At 38.7% G+C, this 16,789-nt stretch overlaps 1 protein-coding gene across 1 annotated transcript; it reads right to left on the bottom strand.

Moving 5' to 3' along the window:
- Nucleotides 1-3,460: 3,460 nt before the first annotated feature.
- slc13a5b (solute carrier family 13 member 5b) lies at nt 3,461-13,446 on the bottom strand. The gene is made up of 12 exons (XM_042486721.2): nt 13,285-13,446; nt 12,213-12,341; nt 11,995-12,131; nt 11,529-11,749; nt 11,259-11,439; nt 11,025-11,147; nt 10,676-10,888; nt 10,464-10,570; nt 10,227-10,348; nt 8,560-8,721; nt 7,330-7,467; nt 3,461-5,668 (listed from the first exon to the last, which is right to left on the bottom strand). Exons 1-12 carry the CDS (start codon nt 13,381-13,383, stop codon nt 5,543-5,545), a joined length of 1,758 nt encoding a protein of 585 aa, XP_042342655.1. The 5' UTR covers nt 13,384-13,446; the 3' UTR covers nt 3,461-5,542.
- Nucleotides 13,447-16,789: the final 3,343 nt, after the last annotated feature.

Here is a 16,789-nt window from a genome sequence, read left to right as displayed (position 1 = left end):
AGGCACAAATATAACAAAAACATATATATATATATGTATGGGAGCCAGTGATTGCAAAATGACTACTATAATTAAGAAATGGGATGTAGTAAATGTAATTGTATATTCAGTAGTAATATATATACAGTATATATATGCATATAGATACAGAGGTGTGAACAGTTTATTAGTTTAGTTTGGTCAGTATGAACATACAACTTGAGGTCCTCAGTTACAGTGTCGGGGGGGGGGTTTCAACATGGACCCTTCAACATGGATCCAACATAGAATAAGCAAAAATAAGCTCGGCTATTCATGAAGAAAAAAAATAGGACACAGCATTAATGACAGGCTAACTGTTACAGATTAATCCTTGTGCCATCACATGAGCTCGCCACAGCTATATTTCTGTCTGGCACCTGTCCATAATGGCTAGGTTATAATGAAGTCCACTAACATTAATGTATTGAAATATATTGGCCAATTAGAATCAGTGTTATTCTAAGTTGAGCTAGAGACTCTGACATACCGTCCACCTCAGAAACCATTGGTGTAAGTGCAAAAGGTGAGGCTAGAGTACCTAGCCATGCTATAACTGCTGCTAACTTAGCAACTACAGGCAAGTGAAAGAAGACCTAAAAATATTCAGGGAATTATCTCAAGTGCAACTCAGTATATGTAGTAGGGGGTCCCTGCTTCGTCTCTCTTTCAGCTAAGGGGTCCGAGGCATAGAAAGCATTGAAGACCCCTGACCTAAAGAGTGCAAAGAAAGGCCCTCTGTCCTGACCCTCTGTTCTGGATCGTTTAGCTTTTGGCCTGGCTCTTGTTCACACTTTAATTGGACACATTGCTAACTGAAACCATCTCTGGACACAAGTCTTTTTGTGTGAGGAAGGATCGATCGTATCAAACAGGCTGCGTATTGTCCTTGTGTGTAACTGATACAGAAAAGGTTGAAGCCAATGTGGCTTTAAAAAAAGACTTCCCATCCACAAAAGACTCTCAAATGCATCAGGTGGACAAGTCACAAAATGTGTGTGCCTGGAAAAGTATCTTTGATCCCAAACAACAGTATGTGTGGTAGTAACTTATTAATCTTCCTAACTGCTCACTCAGCAGGCCTAGTTTTTAACAAGTTAATATATATGTGTGTGTTTTTTGTTAATAGCAGTGGTGGAAGAAGTATTCAGACCCTTTACTTAAGTAAAAGTACCAATACCACACTGTGAAAGTACTTTGTAACCAGTAAAAGTCCTTCATTGAAAATGTTACTTAAGTAAAAGTAAGTAGGTATTATCAGGAAAGTGCCCAATGTAGAAAAAAAAGGGAAAAAAACCCACCCCAAAATCTCAAAACTATTCAAAAGAAATAGAAAAAAAGAAGGAATGAACGTCCACAAAACTCAAAATTAAAAAGAAAAAAACCCCCAAAACAATAGAAAACACTTAAATGTTAATTAAACGCCAAAAATATATAGCAATTATTTTTCCCAAAATCAACTGACTGATTAATCAATTAACCAATCAATTGTTGCAGCTGCACTGTTTGGTAATTTAATTTATACCAAAACGTCATATTTTATAAACTTTTCCTGTTTTTTATGCAAAAAAAGAATAATTTGTAAAGTAACTATGGGTGGCAGGCAAATGTAGTGAAGCAAAATGTACGATATTTCCCACTGAAGTGTTGTCGAGTAGAAGTATAAAGTAGCATAAAAGGAAATATTCAGTAAAATAAGTAAAATACTTGAGTAAATGTTCTTAGCTAGATCCCATCATTGGTTCCCAGAGGTATTTTATGTTCATGAAACCCTGGTAAAAAGAAGAACTTGCAGGTTCAATTTCCTCACTGAAGCCTTACATGTATATATAGCCAATAATGGAAGCTTTGATACGTGAGGACGTGCTTCAATTGGATAATGAGTGGGTGGCTGAGAGGCAGCAAAGGGAGAGAAAGGCACTGTAATTACATAACGTTTTTTTCCCCCAGTGGGACCCAAGATCATAGTGATCTGAACTGCTCTGTGAATCCAACCGCTTGTTAACCACTTTCAAACCGTCTAACATTTTAATTGTGCAACAGACCTGAGGTCAAAGCGATGATGTGATGCTTTTATTTATTTCTGCCTGCTACCTTTGCTGTCGACTAACATGTTTTCCTCTGTCACACAATACCACCAACATGGTTTGGTGATGTTTACTGCAGTAGAGTCATATGATTTAAGATCTTCTGTCTTGCTGTAAAACATAATTCTCATCATGGTAGCAGATACTCATTGGAAAGTGTGAAAGTGTCCTGTTATCTTTACATTTCTTTAAGCTCATATTTATGACATAAGACAATGCTGGACAATATGACTGCTTTGACCCTTAGCACACGCAACGTCTCGGGAGCAGGACAATGACACAGAGCTCTCGCCTACATACATTAGGTGTGGCCTTTCAGTCCAGGATTACTGTGGCTTTCCACACTGTGTTTACAGGATTATATCAGCTTTACGCATGAGACAAGGGGGCCGGGAAACACGTGTGCACTTTAAAACACAGGTAATAGTCATGAGAAGTTGAGAAAGAGCTGACTGGTGATGAAAGTAGGATCATTTTGTTTTGATGACACTGACGGATGACAATGCTGTTTTTTTTTACAATTTTATTTCCACTCAAGCCTTCTATTGTTTAAAAGCCGATACTGGGCCATTACTGGAACTGTTGGGATCATGCTTTGAAATCAGAAGCTTAAATTTAAACCAAGTGTTTTTGTAGAATTCAAAAATACTGTGGGCATGACTATTTCATGCCTCGTTCATTAAATAGCACTGTATATGGAAAACAAAGGAATTAGTCAGTACATGATTTGTTCCTCCAGCGTTATTAAAGGTCTAGTGTGTAGGATTTAAGGGGATATATTTGGAAAACCGACAATTCGTGTTTTCACATCGGCCACCATAGTTAGCAGGCCCTCCACGACGAGCAGTATCATAAAAATGTTTTTTAATGTGAAACTGCTGTCTTTAGTGTTTTCAAATCACCAAGTTCGTTTGTTACAGAAATAAATAGACCTCTGCGGATAATTCAGTTCCTGTTAAAAAACTCTTCTGGATCTTAAATTATCAGAGGAAAAAAGTGAGTATACATTGGCGGGTGCTGGGCTAGTGGCCCATCTGTGGTGAGCCAAAAAGCATTAGAGAAACACTGATTTGTAACATGAACTGCTTCATTCTGTGTTTTTACTGGTACTAATTACCTGGTCCGTTCGTTTTGCAGAGGAAGGATGATGGATAATTCAGCATTTGGTAAAAGCCTCCTGAGCAATGAACACTGAAGGAATCCTAACCTGGACTTCACCATTGGCATATGGGAGATGTTTTAGCTGGTTGGAATCTGCAGTCCTCACTGCTAGATACCTCTAAATCCTGCACACTTTTATTGTCTCAGAGTATTTTGAAACAATAGAACAACAAGAAAAATGAAAACGCACTCAATTAAAATTCATGTCTTTATTTTTATAGTATGACACAGACCAATAAAATATTATTTACTTTGGCCCATTGGTCACCAAGGCAGAGAAGATACTTTATTCATTATTTCCCAGGTACAAAAGTCTTGAAATTGATGACACATTAGTTTTTAAATATCACTTCATTGCAGTTCAGTAGAATTCATTTGTTACTATAGGGATACATTTCACAACATCAGCACATATTGTATTGATCCAGATATGGAGTTTACAGTACAAAACGTCAGTGTTTTTGTACAAAGGCACACACTGGTTTCTTGGCTGTCGTGATGAGACATTCCAAAGTTCAACTGATGCTGGAACTATAACAAACACCATACATCCTGATATATAGGTCAATGCAGGGGTCAAAAGTACATGTTCACCTGTTGTCAAGTACTCCATACATATTAGCCCTTTAACTAAAAATACCAAAATGGCAAACTTAACCAACAGTGTTTGATACTTTATGTCAATTTGGAAAGATGTGCTTGCAAAACATTCAGTGCTAGGTAGCAGTGGTGGAAGAAGAATTTTTTTTTTTTTTAATGAGTAAACTAGTACAAATGTAAATTGCATGTTGCCTTGAATTTTTGAAGGAAACTTTGTTTTTATTGTATGTCTCCACAGAAAACAGCAAACAAATTGAACTATTGATTTGGGACCATGTTTAATAACTGTAGAACAATATTAAAACATCCGTTTGCACACTGTCACACAACTCATACAGTCTAATCCAAGTCTCATTTATCCACTTGTATGCTCAGTGGTTCCCAAACAAACACGTTTTTCTTTAAAAAAAAAAAAATAAAAAAAATAACTTAGAACTGGAGCCTGGCTAAGAAGCAGAAATAAGTTTTAAATTGTAAGGTTTTAGTGATGTATGGGAAGTACTGAGCATACGACTGGATAAATGAGACTTAAATTAGACCGAATTGACACTGAATTGTGTGAATTAGTAAACAGATTTTTCGATATTGTTTTGCTGTTGTTAAATGTGGTCTACAATGAATCAACAAATCAATGTGTTCGCCATTTTCATAGAGACATGCGATAAAAACAGTTTCTTCACAAATTCAACATAACACGGCATAACTAATTGATATAGAAATCACCATTTCATGGGTGAAGGATTCCTTTAAGTGACAATACAGATTCTGACACAAAAGTGAATTAATATTAAGGATTCATTAGCAGCTGAGTTGCCGTTATCAGTGTTATATTTTATGTATTGTTATTGGATTATTATTGTTAATGTTATTAATTGTTATTGTAAGCAGAATGTTGTATCTGGTTGAGATGGGGCTCATATATACATTTTACAATATATAAAGTTTAATCTATAATTATTTCATATTATTTGAAGATAAAAAATCTCTAATAACTACAGACATCAGATATATATATTAAGAAAGTAAAAAAGAACAGTATTTCCCACTGAAAAGTAGTGAAGTTAAAGCAGAAGTGGCTTAAAATGTAAAATCCTTAAATAATTTACAAGTACCTCAAAACTGTACTTAAGTGCAGTACTTGAGTTAATGTGCAAAGTTACGTTCTTATATTATACCATAATGCTTATTGGTTTTAAAATGTGGCTGCATATGACTATGCAGAACATTTTTAATTACTTTGAGCAAAAGAAGAGGCCTTTGATTTCTTGCCATAAAACAGAAAATTGAAATGTTTGGCTGCTTATAAAGATTATAAAATCTCTTATTTGCTCATCTAAAAACTGATGGTACATGATTAACATGATACTGTTAAGAGTGAAGAGGGTCTTTCTTTAAAATGTAACTTCATTATGATACAATGTGAATAAAAAAGTTTTAAGTTCATTCTTCAACCACTGCTTCTTCCATTCCCAATCTCATTCATCACCACTTTCTCACAAGCAGGACTCAAGTGTCAGTGAAAACAAGCCTTGAGGGCATTGTATTCTAACAGCAACTGGACACATTTTGTCCATCGTGTGGTCCTGTGCTGTTGCTCTGACCAGAGGTCTTTGTCTGACATCTGTGGATAGGGAGGGCAGGGTGTGCGTGGATCATCTGCTGTGACAGAACCAGACTCACACCCCGGTGACGTTGGCCCAGGAGGGGAAGGAGTCCAGGTCAAACATGGCCTTACCCCAGCTGTTGATGGCCAGTGTTATACATATGATACCAATGATGTTCATGACTATTCCTGTCTTGGCCTGACGGAGAAAAAATATGCAGTGATATTAAAGCAACATTTTGGGAAATAATCACTTTCTTGCTAAAGGATTGATGAGAAGATCAATACTCTTCCTCTCTTTAAATCCAGACTCAAAACTCACCCACTGCATACTTTATGTTATTGCATTGTTCCATTTTATACTGTGTGTAGATTTTATCTGTAGTTTTGTTGTATTTTTTTTTATCTTTGTAAAGTGTCCTTGAGTGTTGAGAAAGGTGCTTATAATAAAATGTATTATTATTATTATTATTATTATTACTATAGCTAGTTAAAGTAAGTTAGCAGAAAGACTGAAAGCAGAGGAAAACAGCTAGCCTGGCTCTGTCTAAAGATAACAGAATCCACCTACTAGCACCTCTAAACCAACGAACTATATCTTAAAAATTATCCATATCAAACAAGTTATTGTAAAGATGTCAAGTTGCAGTCTTTTATTGGGGTCTTATGTGACTATTCCTTGTTCTAACAATGACAAGTGAAGCGAGATAGGCAAGCCTGCTGCAGCTGTATATTGACCATGTGAAAGTGGTAAAGGTATGTTTAGACAGAAAGCAAAGCAACTGCATACAAAGTTAACAGAAAGGGACAATTAGACATCACAAATTATGTGAAGATGTATCAGAGCAAAGTGACATTTTTTCAGCCTGAGCAAAAAAAAAAAAAGAAGCTTAACCTGGGACTTATGAATCTGCTTTTTAGGGCCCTGACACACCAGGCCAACAGTCAGCTGTCAGTCAACGTCGGGATGTTGGTAAGCATCTGTCAACCTAGTTTTTGTGGTAAATCACATGCTGTTGGCTCTAGTTGGCCTTTGTTGGGTTTCTGTTGGCCAATTCAGCACGTCGTTTCAATGTTAAAACAGAGCTCGTCAGTGAATTAAATCAATGCGATTGGCAGTTCAGCCCAGTGCACAAGAAAAGAAACGGAAGTGAGAAAAGCAAACAAATGGCTAAAGTCAAGAGGCCATGAGTTCAAAATAAACTTGTAATATTAGTTGATATGATGTTTTTAGCCACTGAGCTCTTGAGAAGATATGGTTCCTTGTTTTTTGTCTTCCTGTTCGCCAGTGCAGGGTAAATATGCTTTGCTCTTTTATCACATGGTTGTCTTGCTAATGCACTAACTGAATAACTAGTGTCATGAATCAATCCTGTTGGTCTTCCTATTTCCCTTTTTGAATGATGAAAACAGACTACCGCCACCAACTGGTAAGGACAGTTATTTCCTCCTATGCAGGTGCAGAGTGTACATGCTAGTCGGCTGTTGGCTGTAATCTTTGCGGTGTGTTCAAGTGCAACTTTTTGGCTGAGACACAAGCAGCACAGGCGACATGATGTGATGCAACTGTTGCCTTTGTCGCCACTGGTTCTTTGATGTCAATTTGATTTGTCTGAGGCTATAAACATACAGAGCTGAGACGCAAAAGGAAAGAGACTAGACGGAAATGACCTGAAAGAACCTGAGTCCCTGGTGAGTTCTAAGATCAGTCAGAACATGAACAAACACACAGACTAAACTCACATACACACTGTGTCTGCCTCTGTTTTTGTTACAGTGTAGCAGTGTCCTTTAAGTGAGAACTTGCTTGTTCAACATATAATTTTCTGTATGGGCACAACCAACCTCTGCTATACTCACCATGTCAGCAACTTTGAGGTATCCATACGAGAAGACTATAGCGTTTGGAGGCGTAGCAACAGGCAGCATGAAGGCAAAAGAGGCACTCAGAGTACAAGGCACCATGACGTACAGTGGATTGATTCCAATGGACTGAGACTGCAATAATCACACAGAAAGCCTCGACAGTCAGAGACAGAGATGAACAGAACCTTCATCACAAAATCCTTCACTCTTCCATCTGGCTGTTTTTCTGCAACCGTAATCACTGACTCATAACTCCGAGTGAAATGTGTGCAATTCTGTGCAGAGTGAGAACTCTCATTAGTTGGGTGTAATTAGGATATAATTCCTGCAAACTCTGCTGAGTCATGATGTCTAAAAAAGAAAAAGCTCTACATATGTAGCGATAATAGCAGACTGTTAAGATGCAAAAAACATTACTCTGTGAAATTTGCCTCTGAATTACATATCCCACAGCACAGTAGCTTACAAGTGCACAGTAATTTCTGGTTCTCAAAATAAACAAAGGAAGAAAAAAAACTTAAACTTTAGTTAGTGTTCTGTAAACTGTAGGCTGTAGATCAGGACACCATGATGACAGTGTTTCGTCTTGTCTGATGCTTTTTGTTTAAAGATTCACGTGACAGAATGACACAAGTGACATACCACAAGCCATGACTGCCACAAAGTGTCATCACCTCACTTTCAGCTGCATCTAACCAATCAGATGCTCTTTTTTCTCTTTCTTTTCTCTCTCTCTCTATTTTCACACAAGGGTTGGACACCTCCTGTGCATCCACTTGGCTTCTCCCTCAATAAATATCTATCTGAATACCACACTGGCACTGTCTTTTGCAACCGAGCTTTGGCCTTCTCTCGAGTGTTCGACTAGCAGGCACAGTAATGCCATTCTTCAGCAGCAGCGGGGTGGGCAGCTTTACAAGGCACTGGGCTGAATTGGTGTGTTTGGCAGGTTATTAATGGGAGGAGGGGCCCAGGGAAGGGGACCAAACACATTCAGCCTGAATGACCGACTAGATGGGTAACCAAACAAGGGAAATAGGCCGGCTTCCTTAGGGAGTAGTTTCAATGCTGGACTCCAATTGGGGAAATCGGTTGAAAAGAAATTACACTATCTAGCACCTCACCTCACTGAACCACTGCTGCCAAACATAATTGTCTGTCTCCTGCAGCCCCGAGATCCTGCCTCTGCTTTTCTTTTCTACCACTTTCTCTCTGAGAACTTACCATTGAGGCTAAGACAGGTAGGAAGAGCGTCGCAGTAGCCACATTACTGGTGCACTCTGTGAAGGTAGCAATCAGCAGGCACAAGATGATAGCAATTGCCCAGGGAGGGATGTTTTGCAGGGGAGTCATTTGATCTCCCATCCACTTTGAAAGACCCGATTCCTAAAGAGATATATATATATAACATAAATATATATGGGGTTAAAGTCTTTCCTGGAAGTGAAAACAATATTTATCTATACAGCGGAGTCAGCATTTCCTCGTTTACTGTGAGAATACTCACAAAATGTATACAAACCGTGGGCTTAGAACCCAGTGAAATTAAACATATTGTGAGAACGAAGTGCAATGACTTAAAATAAAGTAAATAATGAGCACCACAACCAAAAAATGCATATTATTGCCTCAAGATTATTGACATAAAAACACTGCAAAGGCACAGCATGTTAATAGACCAAATGATACAAAGAACACAGCAATAAAGCAGCAGCTGAACAGCAGGAAACTGCACTATAAAATAAAACCCCTGTGCTGGATATTCAAAATAAAGTGTGGGGTTTTTTTTTCAGACTTGACATGTCTGGGAGTCACTTGTGGTCCATTCAGAATGGCACCACAACGGACCACAACCCAACAGTTGGGAACCACTGCTCTAATTCACATTTGTGCATCATATACAGCATCCATTGAAAATTTTGCAAAATATCCAAAATGAATAGCAACACATTCATGGAAAACATTTTTGGTTTGCATAGCTGTAACTTCATACAGCTCTGATACAGCATAAGGGGAGTAAACCATAAATAATGGGGCTGTTTCCAATAGAAATTAAAACACTAGCACTGGATACATGCTGCACCATTTCCTGTGGATCTGTTGTGCAAGGGAAGGCGTTTTGAAGGCAATGCAAAAATGGTGGACTCCGCCTCAAACAATAAAAAAACACTCTACAGGGAGCTAATAGCAGAGAGTAAACAGACTGAATAATAGTGAAGCTCTGCTAACAACTGTCACTCATGTGTAAACAACTGAACTGGCAGTTGATTTTAACTGTGGAGATACATAAAAATAGGCAGATTTGTTTATTTCTATTCATGGCGGTTCATTTGCCATTTCTGCTGCACCTATATTATGAACTGTGTAAGTTTAAGTGTGCACTATATTTGGAATATTGTTTCCGCTTTGCCTTACACACTAACTAATCGAGGCAACGGTTGACCAGTGACTCCTGTATTTTCCAAAGTGATTTTTCTTTTTTTTTTGTTTTGTCAATGCAGTCTGGTGGCTTTGACAAAACGGCTTCAGGTCCCTAACGGAAGAATGGTCTGACAGCAAGGTAAAGTAGTGAAAATCTTCTAAATATTGCATTTTATTAAACTGATACTAATTTTTTTATGTGAGCCTTTATTTTAGGTGGCTCAAAACGTGCTCTCATTTTTTGTGCGACGCAGTGTTCTACCTGGAAGTTATCGTAAATAAACATAGTGATTCAGTATATAGACTAAAGGACTATTGCTGAGAATTTAAAAAAAAAACAGAAATACATAGTATACAAACAGGATTTAGCTCAATGAAAATATTTTGCCTCTCTTCACATAGCCAATCATTAACTGCATAACCTCGTGGTACAATTTCCAATTAACATTTTGACTGTCAGTGCCACTTACTTCACTGCCCTTGGCCAGAGCAAAACCTCCGCCAAGAAGAAGCACTATTCCCCACGGCATCTTCTTTTGGGCAGTTTTCCAGGTGAGCAGACGTGGTGTTGGGCCAGAAGTTTGATGAGGTGCTGCAGATCCAGTAAATTCACTGTCAGCATTCAATTATTGCTCAGTCTCCAGCTCTCAAAACTTCAATGTAACTGTATGACACATAATCTATCTTTCTGCAGAATAATGGCTCACCTGTGTCAAAACTGTGAGTCCTACATGAACAGAAACGTGGGGGTTTAGAGGGCAGGACAAAGAGTAGGATGGCAACAAAGACTGCCACTGTGGCATCTGTCACATACCTGAGAAAAGAAGTGTCAAGGGAAATATTTTCAAAGCAAATAATTAACAAGTCTCACCCTATATTAATGTATGAGTCAAAATTAGGTGTACTATTGTATACAAACTCTGCTTTGGAGTTGAAGATATCTGTCGCCCAGCCATGGACAAATCCTGGGTCCCTCGTAAACCACATCACCACCAGCAGGGTGAAGAGACCCAGGACACTTATTTCTCCAAATGACATTGGCCCCAGCCGACTGTGCTCTTCACGGATCACATTATAGGCGGCAATGTCCTTCTCTGTCTTCACAGCCCCACAGCCCCATGTCTTCTTAAAGCTAAAGGGATCACATGGAGAAAAAAAATCTTCAAGTCACTTTTACACTCTGTCACACTGCCGATGCGGTAAAAGTTTCTTGATGTTGATTCAAGTCTCTGTCACTGTAATTAGGCTTTAACCATCACCAAACTCACTTGAATCCCATGAAGACAAACTGCAGCCAAAGCCAGGCCAGCGTGAGCATGATAATCATGTTTGGGAAGGCAAAGCCGAACCAGGAGGCAAAGTTAATCACATCTCCGTTTTCAGGGAAGAGTCTAAGGAAAAAAAAACAACAAAAAGGAGTATCATATTCTCCAGAAAAATACTGAAAACAATAGAGCCTAACCTAGACTAATGACTAAAAAATGCTTTGAGAAAACATTTACTGGTTCATCTGGCCCTTGAGCACCAGATTGGGACCAGTTCCTGTCAGCGTGGCAGTGCCTCCGATACTGGCAGCGTAGCAAACACACAGGGTCATCCCTTTACACATTCTCCGCTTTTCTGCTGCCTCCTTAAGCATGGCAGCTTCCACTGCGGCGTCCAAGAAAGTCACCACCACTGGGCCTTCAAATAAACAGCAAAGATTATAAAAGTCTCTCACGACATTTTGCTTGGCATACAGAATGCTGCATTTGAAGATGACCGTGGCTCACCTTGTGCCTCACTCTGTTTCTCTGTCTGCGAAGGCTGTTTGCTGTCAGTCTCTGATGTCTGAACTTGCTCCTCTGAACTGAGGATCTGAGGTTTCTCTGCCTCACTGCTGTTGAGCTGCTGCAGCACTGCTTGGACAATGGGCACCATCATGGCTGTGGTGGCCGTGTTACTGATCCACATGGACAAGAAGGCAGTCACACCCATGAAACCCAACATCAAACTGCCAAGAAGATCAAAAAACAAAAGAAAACATGAATACTGTTAGTGGCCTTGGTTGGAAGAGGGACCCTGTTCAACAGCGATTAATAATAAAGAGAGAGAAACTTTTGTGATGGCAATAAAAAACCTGAACAAAGTCTACTTATCTATATCAGGTGTTTTGATATCACAGTTGATAAGATATGCTTCGGAAACGTAGGTCCTAAACATGATAAGCTAAACAGAGAATCAGCTGTGTGCACTCACAGCGCCGGACGCACACCAACAAAGAGCAGCACCCTCAAGGCAATGCGCTTGTGCAGATTCCAGTGCTCCACAGCCACAGCAACCATCAGTCCCCCCACAAACAGCAGATTTGTGTCCTTAAGATACTGCATACACACCTGGAGCACACAAAGCAAAATGTGTGTGAACAAAAATTCTTACCAGCGAATTCTGCACACTGCCACCATTATTTTACTTACATCTTTGGATTGCATGATGCCAAACATGGGGAAAAGGAGAGCTGGGAGCAAAGCTGTTACAGCCAGTGGTAGGACCTCCGTGCACCAGTAAACCGCCATCAGGATTATTACATAGGCGCATTCTGCCTCCTGCGTAAAAACAGAAAAACATAGTGGTAAATGCACAACATACACACAAATACAAAGAAGTTGTAAGGTTCAAAAACAGCTTCAGGGATCACCAAATGGGCTATTACATAATTTTAATGGGATGTTATGATGGTTCAAAGGGTAAAGATAAGTGTTATTATTGTTCTGTTGTTTCTAGACACCTGTGTTTGTCAAGATCATACATTATCAGGATATTAATATGATTATCAGGCTATGTGAGGTATTAATTAATCATATTTTATTACCATGCAGCCTGTTTTGTCAGACTTCAGTTCAAATATGGTCCATTTTTTGCTGTTATTGGTTTAAAAAAATCATGTCTCTAGTGACCTCACTGTGACACCTTCCTCAACCCTGTGCCATTGTTCATGGCTGCTTCGCATTGAAGTCTATCATAACATGCTTACACTCTATGTGCATGTCTCTGTGTCACATGTAGCGGTAGCAACGTGGACAGAGCCCTTTGACTCCGTGTTCCCACGCTGGACATGACCCTTCATTTTAACAACAAGGAGTTAAAATAACAAGAGTTCAGTGCGCTCCAGCCTCAGGCTACACGGGACAGTTCTCATGCAATTTGCGCAGTACACTTGTGAGGCGCATCAACAGGTGCAAGAGAGAAAAAGTGCATTCTTCTAAAACGGCGTTTTATGACAAACACATACAGCATGCTGGATTTGCGGGTGGATTTAGTTCACTCGTGTTAAAACTGCATGCTCGCGAAGATAATTGTTAAATAAACCAACTTAAAATATATATATATATATATATATATATATATATATTCTTGGTGGACTATGCAAAATAGTAACAGTTACAACAACAAAACTTCAATAATTTGTGCCAAAATCATCAAGAGTTACCGATTTTTCCCTCTTTAAACAGTGTTGCAGAGTTTGAATTTAATCATTTTTTTACATACCGATGTCCCGATCACTAAAGGCAGTGGGAGCAGAAGAAATGGAGTTGAGAAGAGGATAATCTCATTCTTAACGGAGCGAAGATATTTGAAGAATGCCATTCTGTAGGAAAACGGTGAAAAGGAAGCTTTCGCACCATGGATCGCGCTTTTGAGGCGCAGAGGAGAGGAGGAGGGGGGAGTCCCACAGCATAAAGGAGAGGAAGAGAGAGAGAGACAGAGAGGGGAATTACAATGAACAGACACACACAGACACACAGACACACACACAAACACACACACGCACAGACAGAGAGAGAGAGAGAGTTGTGCTCGGGTGCTCACGCCAAAACAAAAGAGCTGACGGATTGATTATTCTCAGAAACAACAAAAAGGTTCTTCCACATCATCAAGACACCTTTCAAATAATCACAAAGTATTACTTATACTATATGAATTGCTAAAGTTGGGAATATTGTAAAACAAAACTTATTACCTGCATATTGGCAGGTTCTTATCAGCTGAAGCCATTAATTTAATCACTTTTAGCGTCATCATCTTGCACATTTTCTCCCAAAGCACTGATGCAATAGGGTTACACATCCAGATAACTCCATTACTTCACAGGAAGATACATTTATTTCAATCATTGCTGCTCCACCTTATTACTGTATTTTTGGTAAACACGCTTTGGGGCTGTGCATTGAGGTAATCATCATAATCATTATATTTTTTTTATCAGAGAATTACTAATAATGGGCTGCCTGGATTTAATAAAAACTGATGTCATTAGACCAGACTCCCACAGTGAGAGCCCAACGAACTGAGAAACTTTTAAATAGCCATAGAAAGAGCTTGTAAAAAATAAAATCTGATTGTTATTACTTTCAAATAATTTTATTAATTGATTCAACTTTCCTGTAGATTCTCCCCATTGTCTAAATGCTGTAAACACTGTCAGGTTATAATAGTGAGAAACATATCTGTTGAAATTGAAATGTGTCTATCTAAAATAAAAGTTAAGTATTAACACAGTTGGGTGCCAGGGACCAACTGAACATTTTCTGATGCATAACAAAAATAAACTGATTCACAGTGGATTTTTTTGTACTTTAGTAGAGTGCCAGAGTGCTTTAAAAAGCATCAATATAGAGCTTGTTTAGGTGGGAGGGAGTATCAGGGGGTTCCAGGCTAAGCCCAGAATGTCCTAAAATCTTGGAAACAGCCCTGTGCACTCCTGACTTGTGCAGGGCATCTGTGACTGGATTTGTCGATGGGCAAAGATCAGTGAAGACACAAAAAACATTAAGTGGTTGGAAACGGGCAATTAATTTATTATACACTGACAAATGATAAATGTTTGTCAATTAATGGCCCCTGGCCTCGTGTAATTTTTCCAAAGAGGCCCTGCAGGAAAAGCAAGTTAAGTATGCATGGTCTGAAATATAATATGATTTATCAGTTGTTAGATGCCAAGCTTGGTAGTTAAAGCTGAGTGGATGTCATAAATCTCCATCATATAACCATAATGGCACAAGACAGTTACTGGGGAGTTGTTTGAAGTGGAATGGATAATGGCACATTTAACATAACATGGTGGAAATCCTGATTTCAGTGTTGTACCTGTCAAACATTGATCACAATTGGCAACCAGTCATCAACTATGCCCACATGACAACACCACGCTGTATCAAAAACATAGATAGATAACTGGATCTACCGGGCACAGGCCAAGTGGCTCAAAGTATGAGAGGCCCTCCTGGCCTTCATGTGCAAAATGTCCTTAAAAGAGACACATAGCCTTTACCATCCAGGAAGGGATTAAACATTACCACAAAATGACCATAAAGGGATATAAAACAACTACAAAGAGATGCAGAACGGCTGCAAAGAGACTCACAAAGCACACAGAAAGGGGCAAAGCAATCACAAAGAGACACAAAATGACTGCAGAGATGCAAAGTAACTCCTACTACGAAGCAAATTACCTTGTTAGCAGAATAAACTACTTTTATTTCTCTGGATTAAGGATGTACTTCATCCATAATATCCGTAATATTTCACCTTTTACAAATGCTTCACCTTTTGCATGAAAACATCCATCGTTTCTTGAGAAACATGTATTGCAGTGTTATGTAATGTACTGAAATGTAATGCATAGAGTATGCTTTACTGTGTCTTCCTTGCTGTTATGTCAGTTCAGGCCACGTGCAGCAAGTGCTTTAAACCAAAACCAACACAGCTCTGGGGCATAAAGCTCATTCTGTCTGGCAGTCCTATAAAAGTACAAAGAGCAGAACTAGGAGAAGGACACAAAATACTGAGCCAAGGAATGTCATGTTCTTTGGCTGTATCTTTTCTGTAAAAATGCTGACAGTAATTACCCTGCATGCTGAAATAAGAGAAGCTTTTAATTCATGACCCTGTAATTGTGAATCTACAATCCACTGTGGGATTTCAACATCCATGCCTTTTACTCATTTTTAACAGTTGTTAGGACATGCAACATTTATTTCAATCTGTACAGTACATTTGGTGACCGAGACAATAATCGCCTTGATTTTTACCTTTTTTTTAATCAGTTGAGCTTTCTTTTTAATCAGTTTTGCCTGCTATTTTAAATCAGTTTCTCCCTGAAATGATTGGTTTATCATGCGCTCAAGGTACCCAGACAAAATATGCTGTCAGAACATCCATACAGAGAAATTATGCATACTTAATTGCTGTTTAAAATGTTTGTATAAAGTTTATTCACTAAGTATGATTGCTTTGTGTACAGCATTCACAAGCCTGCCTTTCCAGGTACAGACAACAGCAGGACTCATACAGCAGCAACAACTGAAGTAGATCATTGCACACTGAGAGATACACATTGATTTTCTTTAAAGGCTCATCTTTATTAAATCACATACATATTGAGTTTGCAACTATAAAGTAGAATCCACCTTAGAGGGTAGGGTGTTCATAACCATTTCAGAGAACATAATCATATATAAATATTAATGAAACATTTTCCGTGTAAATCAGAATGTATGTCTTTTAAATATTCTATGTATAGTTCCCTAGTCAGATAAATCTACCATAGACAGGAATTATTCAGTCTGTTGATTTTTGTTTCATTAAGGGTCCAATCTTTGCAAATAGTCAGATTTGGTGAAAATCTGTACTTAATAGGCCCTATAGCAACATTAAAAAAGGGAATCAAGCATAAACATTTAACATTATGCAGTAGAAATACTGATTTAAGTAATGTACCTATCAAAAACTTATCACATTTGGCCACCAGCCATCATGACAACACTGTGTTGTACAGTCATAGACAGTGGGCCTGATTTGATTATTTTTGTTGGGACAGTGCAAAAGACTGCATCAACACTGTCAACAAAATAAAAGAAGATCAGATGACAAAACATTTATTCATAGTGAACATGTCTGCACAATACAGCTGAAGGATTTGTCTGCGAAATTACAGACACAACGCCACCATGTGGAGATGAATTTCACTACATCTCAGTCAAGCACAGAGGCA

This window comes from Plectropomus leopardus, chromosome 6 (genome assembly GCF_026936395.1).
Source record: "Plectropomus leopardus strain MGB_pleo_1.0 chromosome 6, ASM2693639v1, whole genome shotgun sequence".
Classification (NCBI taxonomy): domain Eukaryota; kingdom Metazoa; phylum Chordata; class Actinopteri; order Perciformes; family Serranidae; genus Plectropomus; species Plectropomus leopardus.
The sequence above is the reverse complement of the archived record's forward strand: the minus strand, read 5'-3'. Positions and strand labels throughout refer to the sequence as shown.

Excerpts from the sequence above, each read along its gene's own strand:
- slc13a5b (XM_042486721.2), bottom strand. The coding sequence starts at position 13,383 with ATGGCATTCTTCAAATATCTTCGCTCCGTTAAGAATGAGATTATCCTC. Across the intron at positions 10,571-10,675 it reads ATCTTCAACTCCAAAGCAGA|GTATGTGACAGATGCCACAG; the intron begins GTTTGTATACAA and ends TTCTTTTCTCAG. Across the intron at positions 8,722-10,226 it reads CTCTGGCCAAGGGCAGTGAA|GAATCGGGTCTTTCAAAGTG; the intron begins GTAAGTGGCACT and ends ATATCTCTTTAG.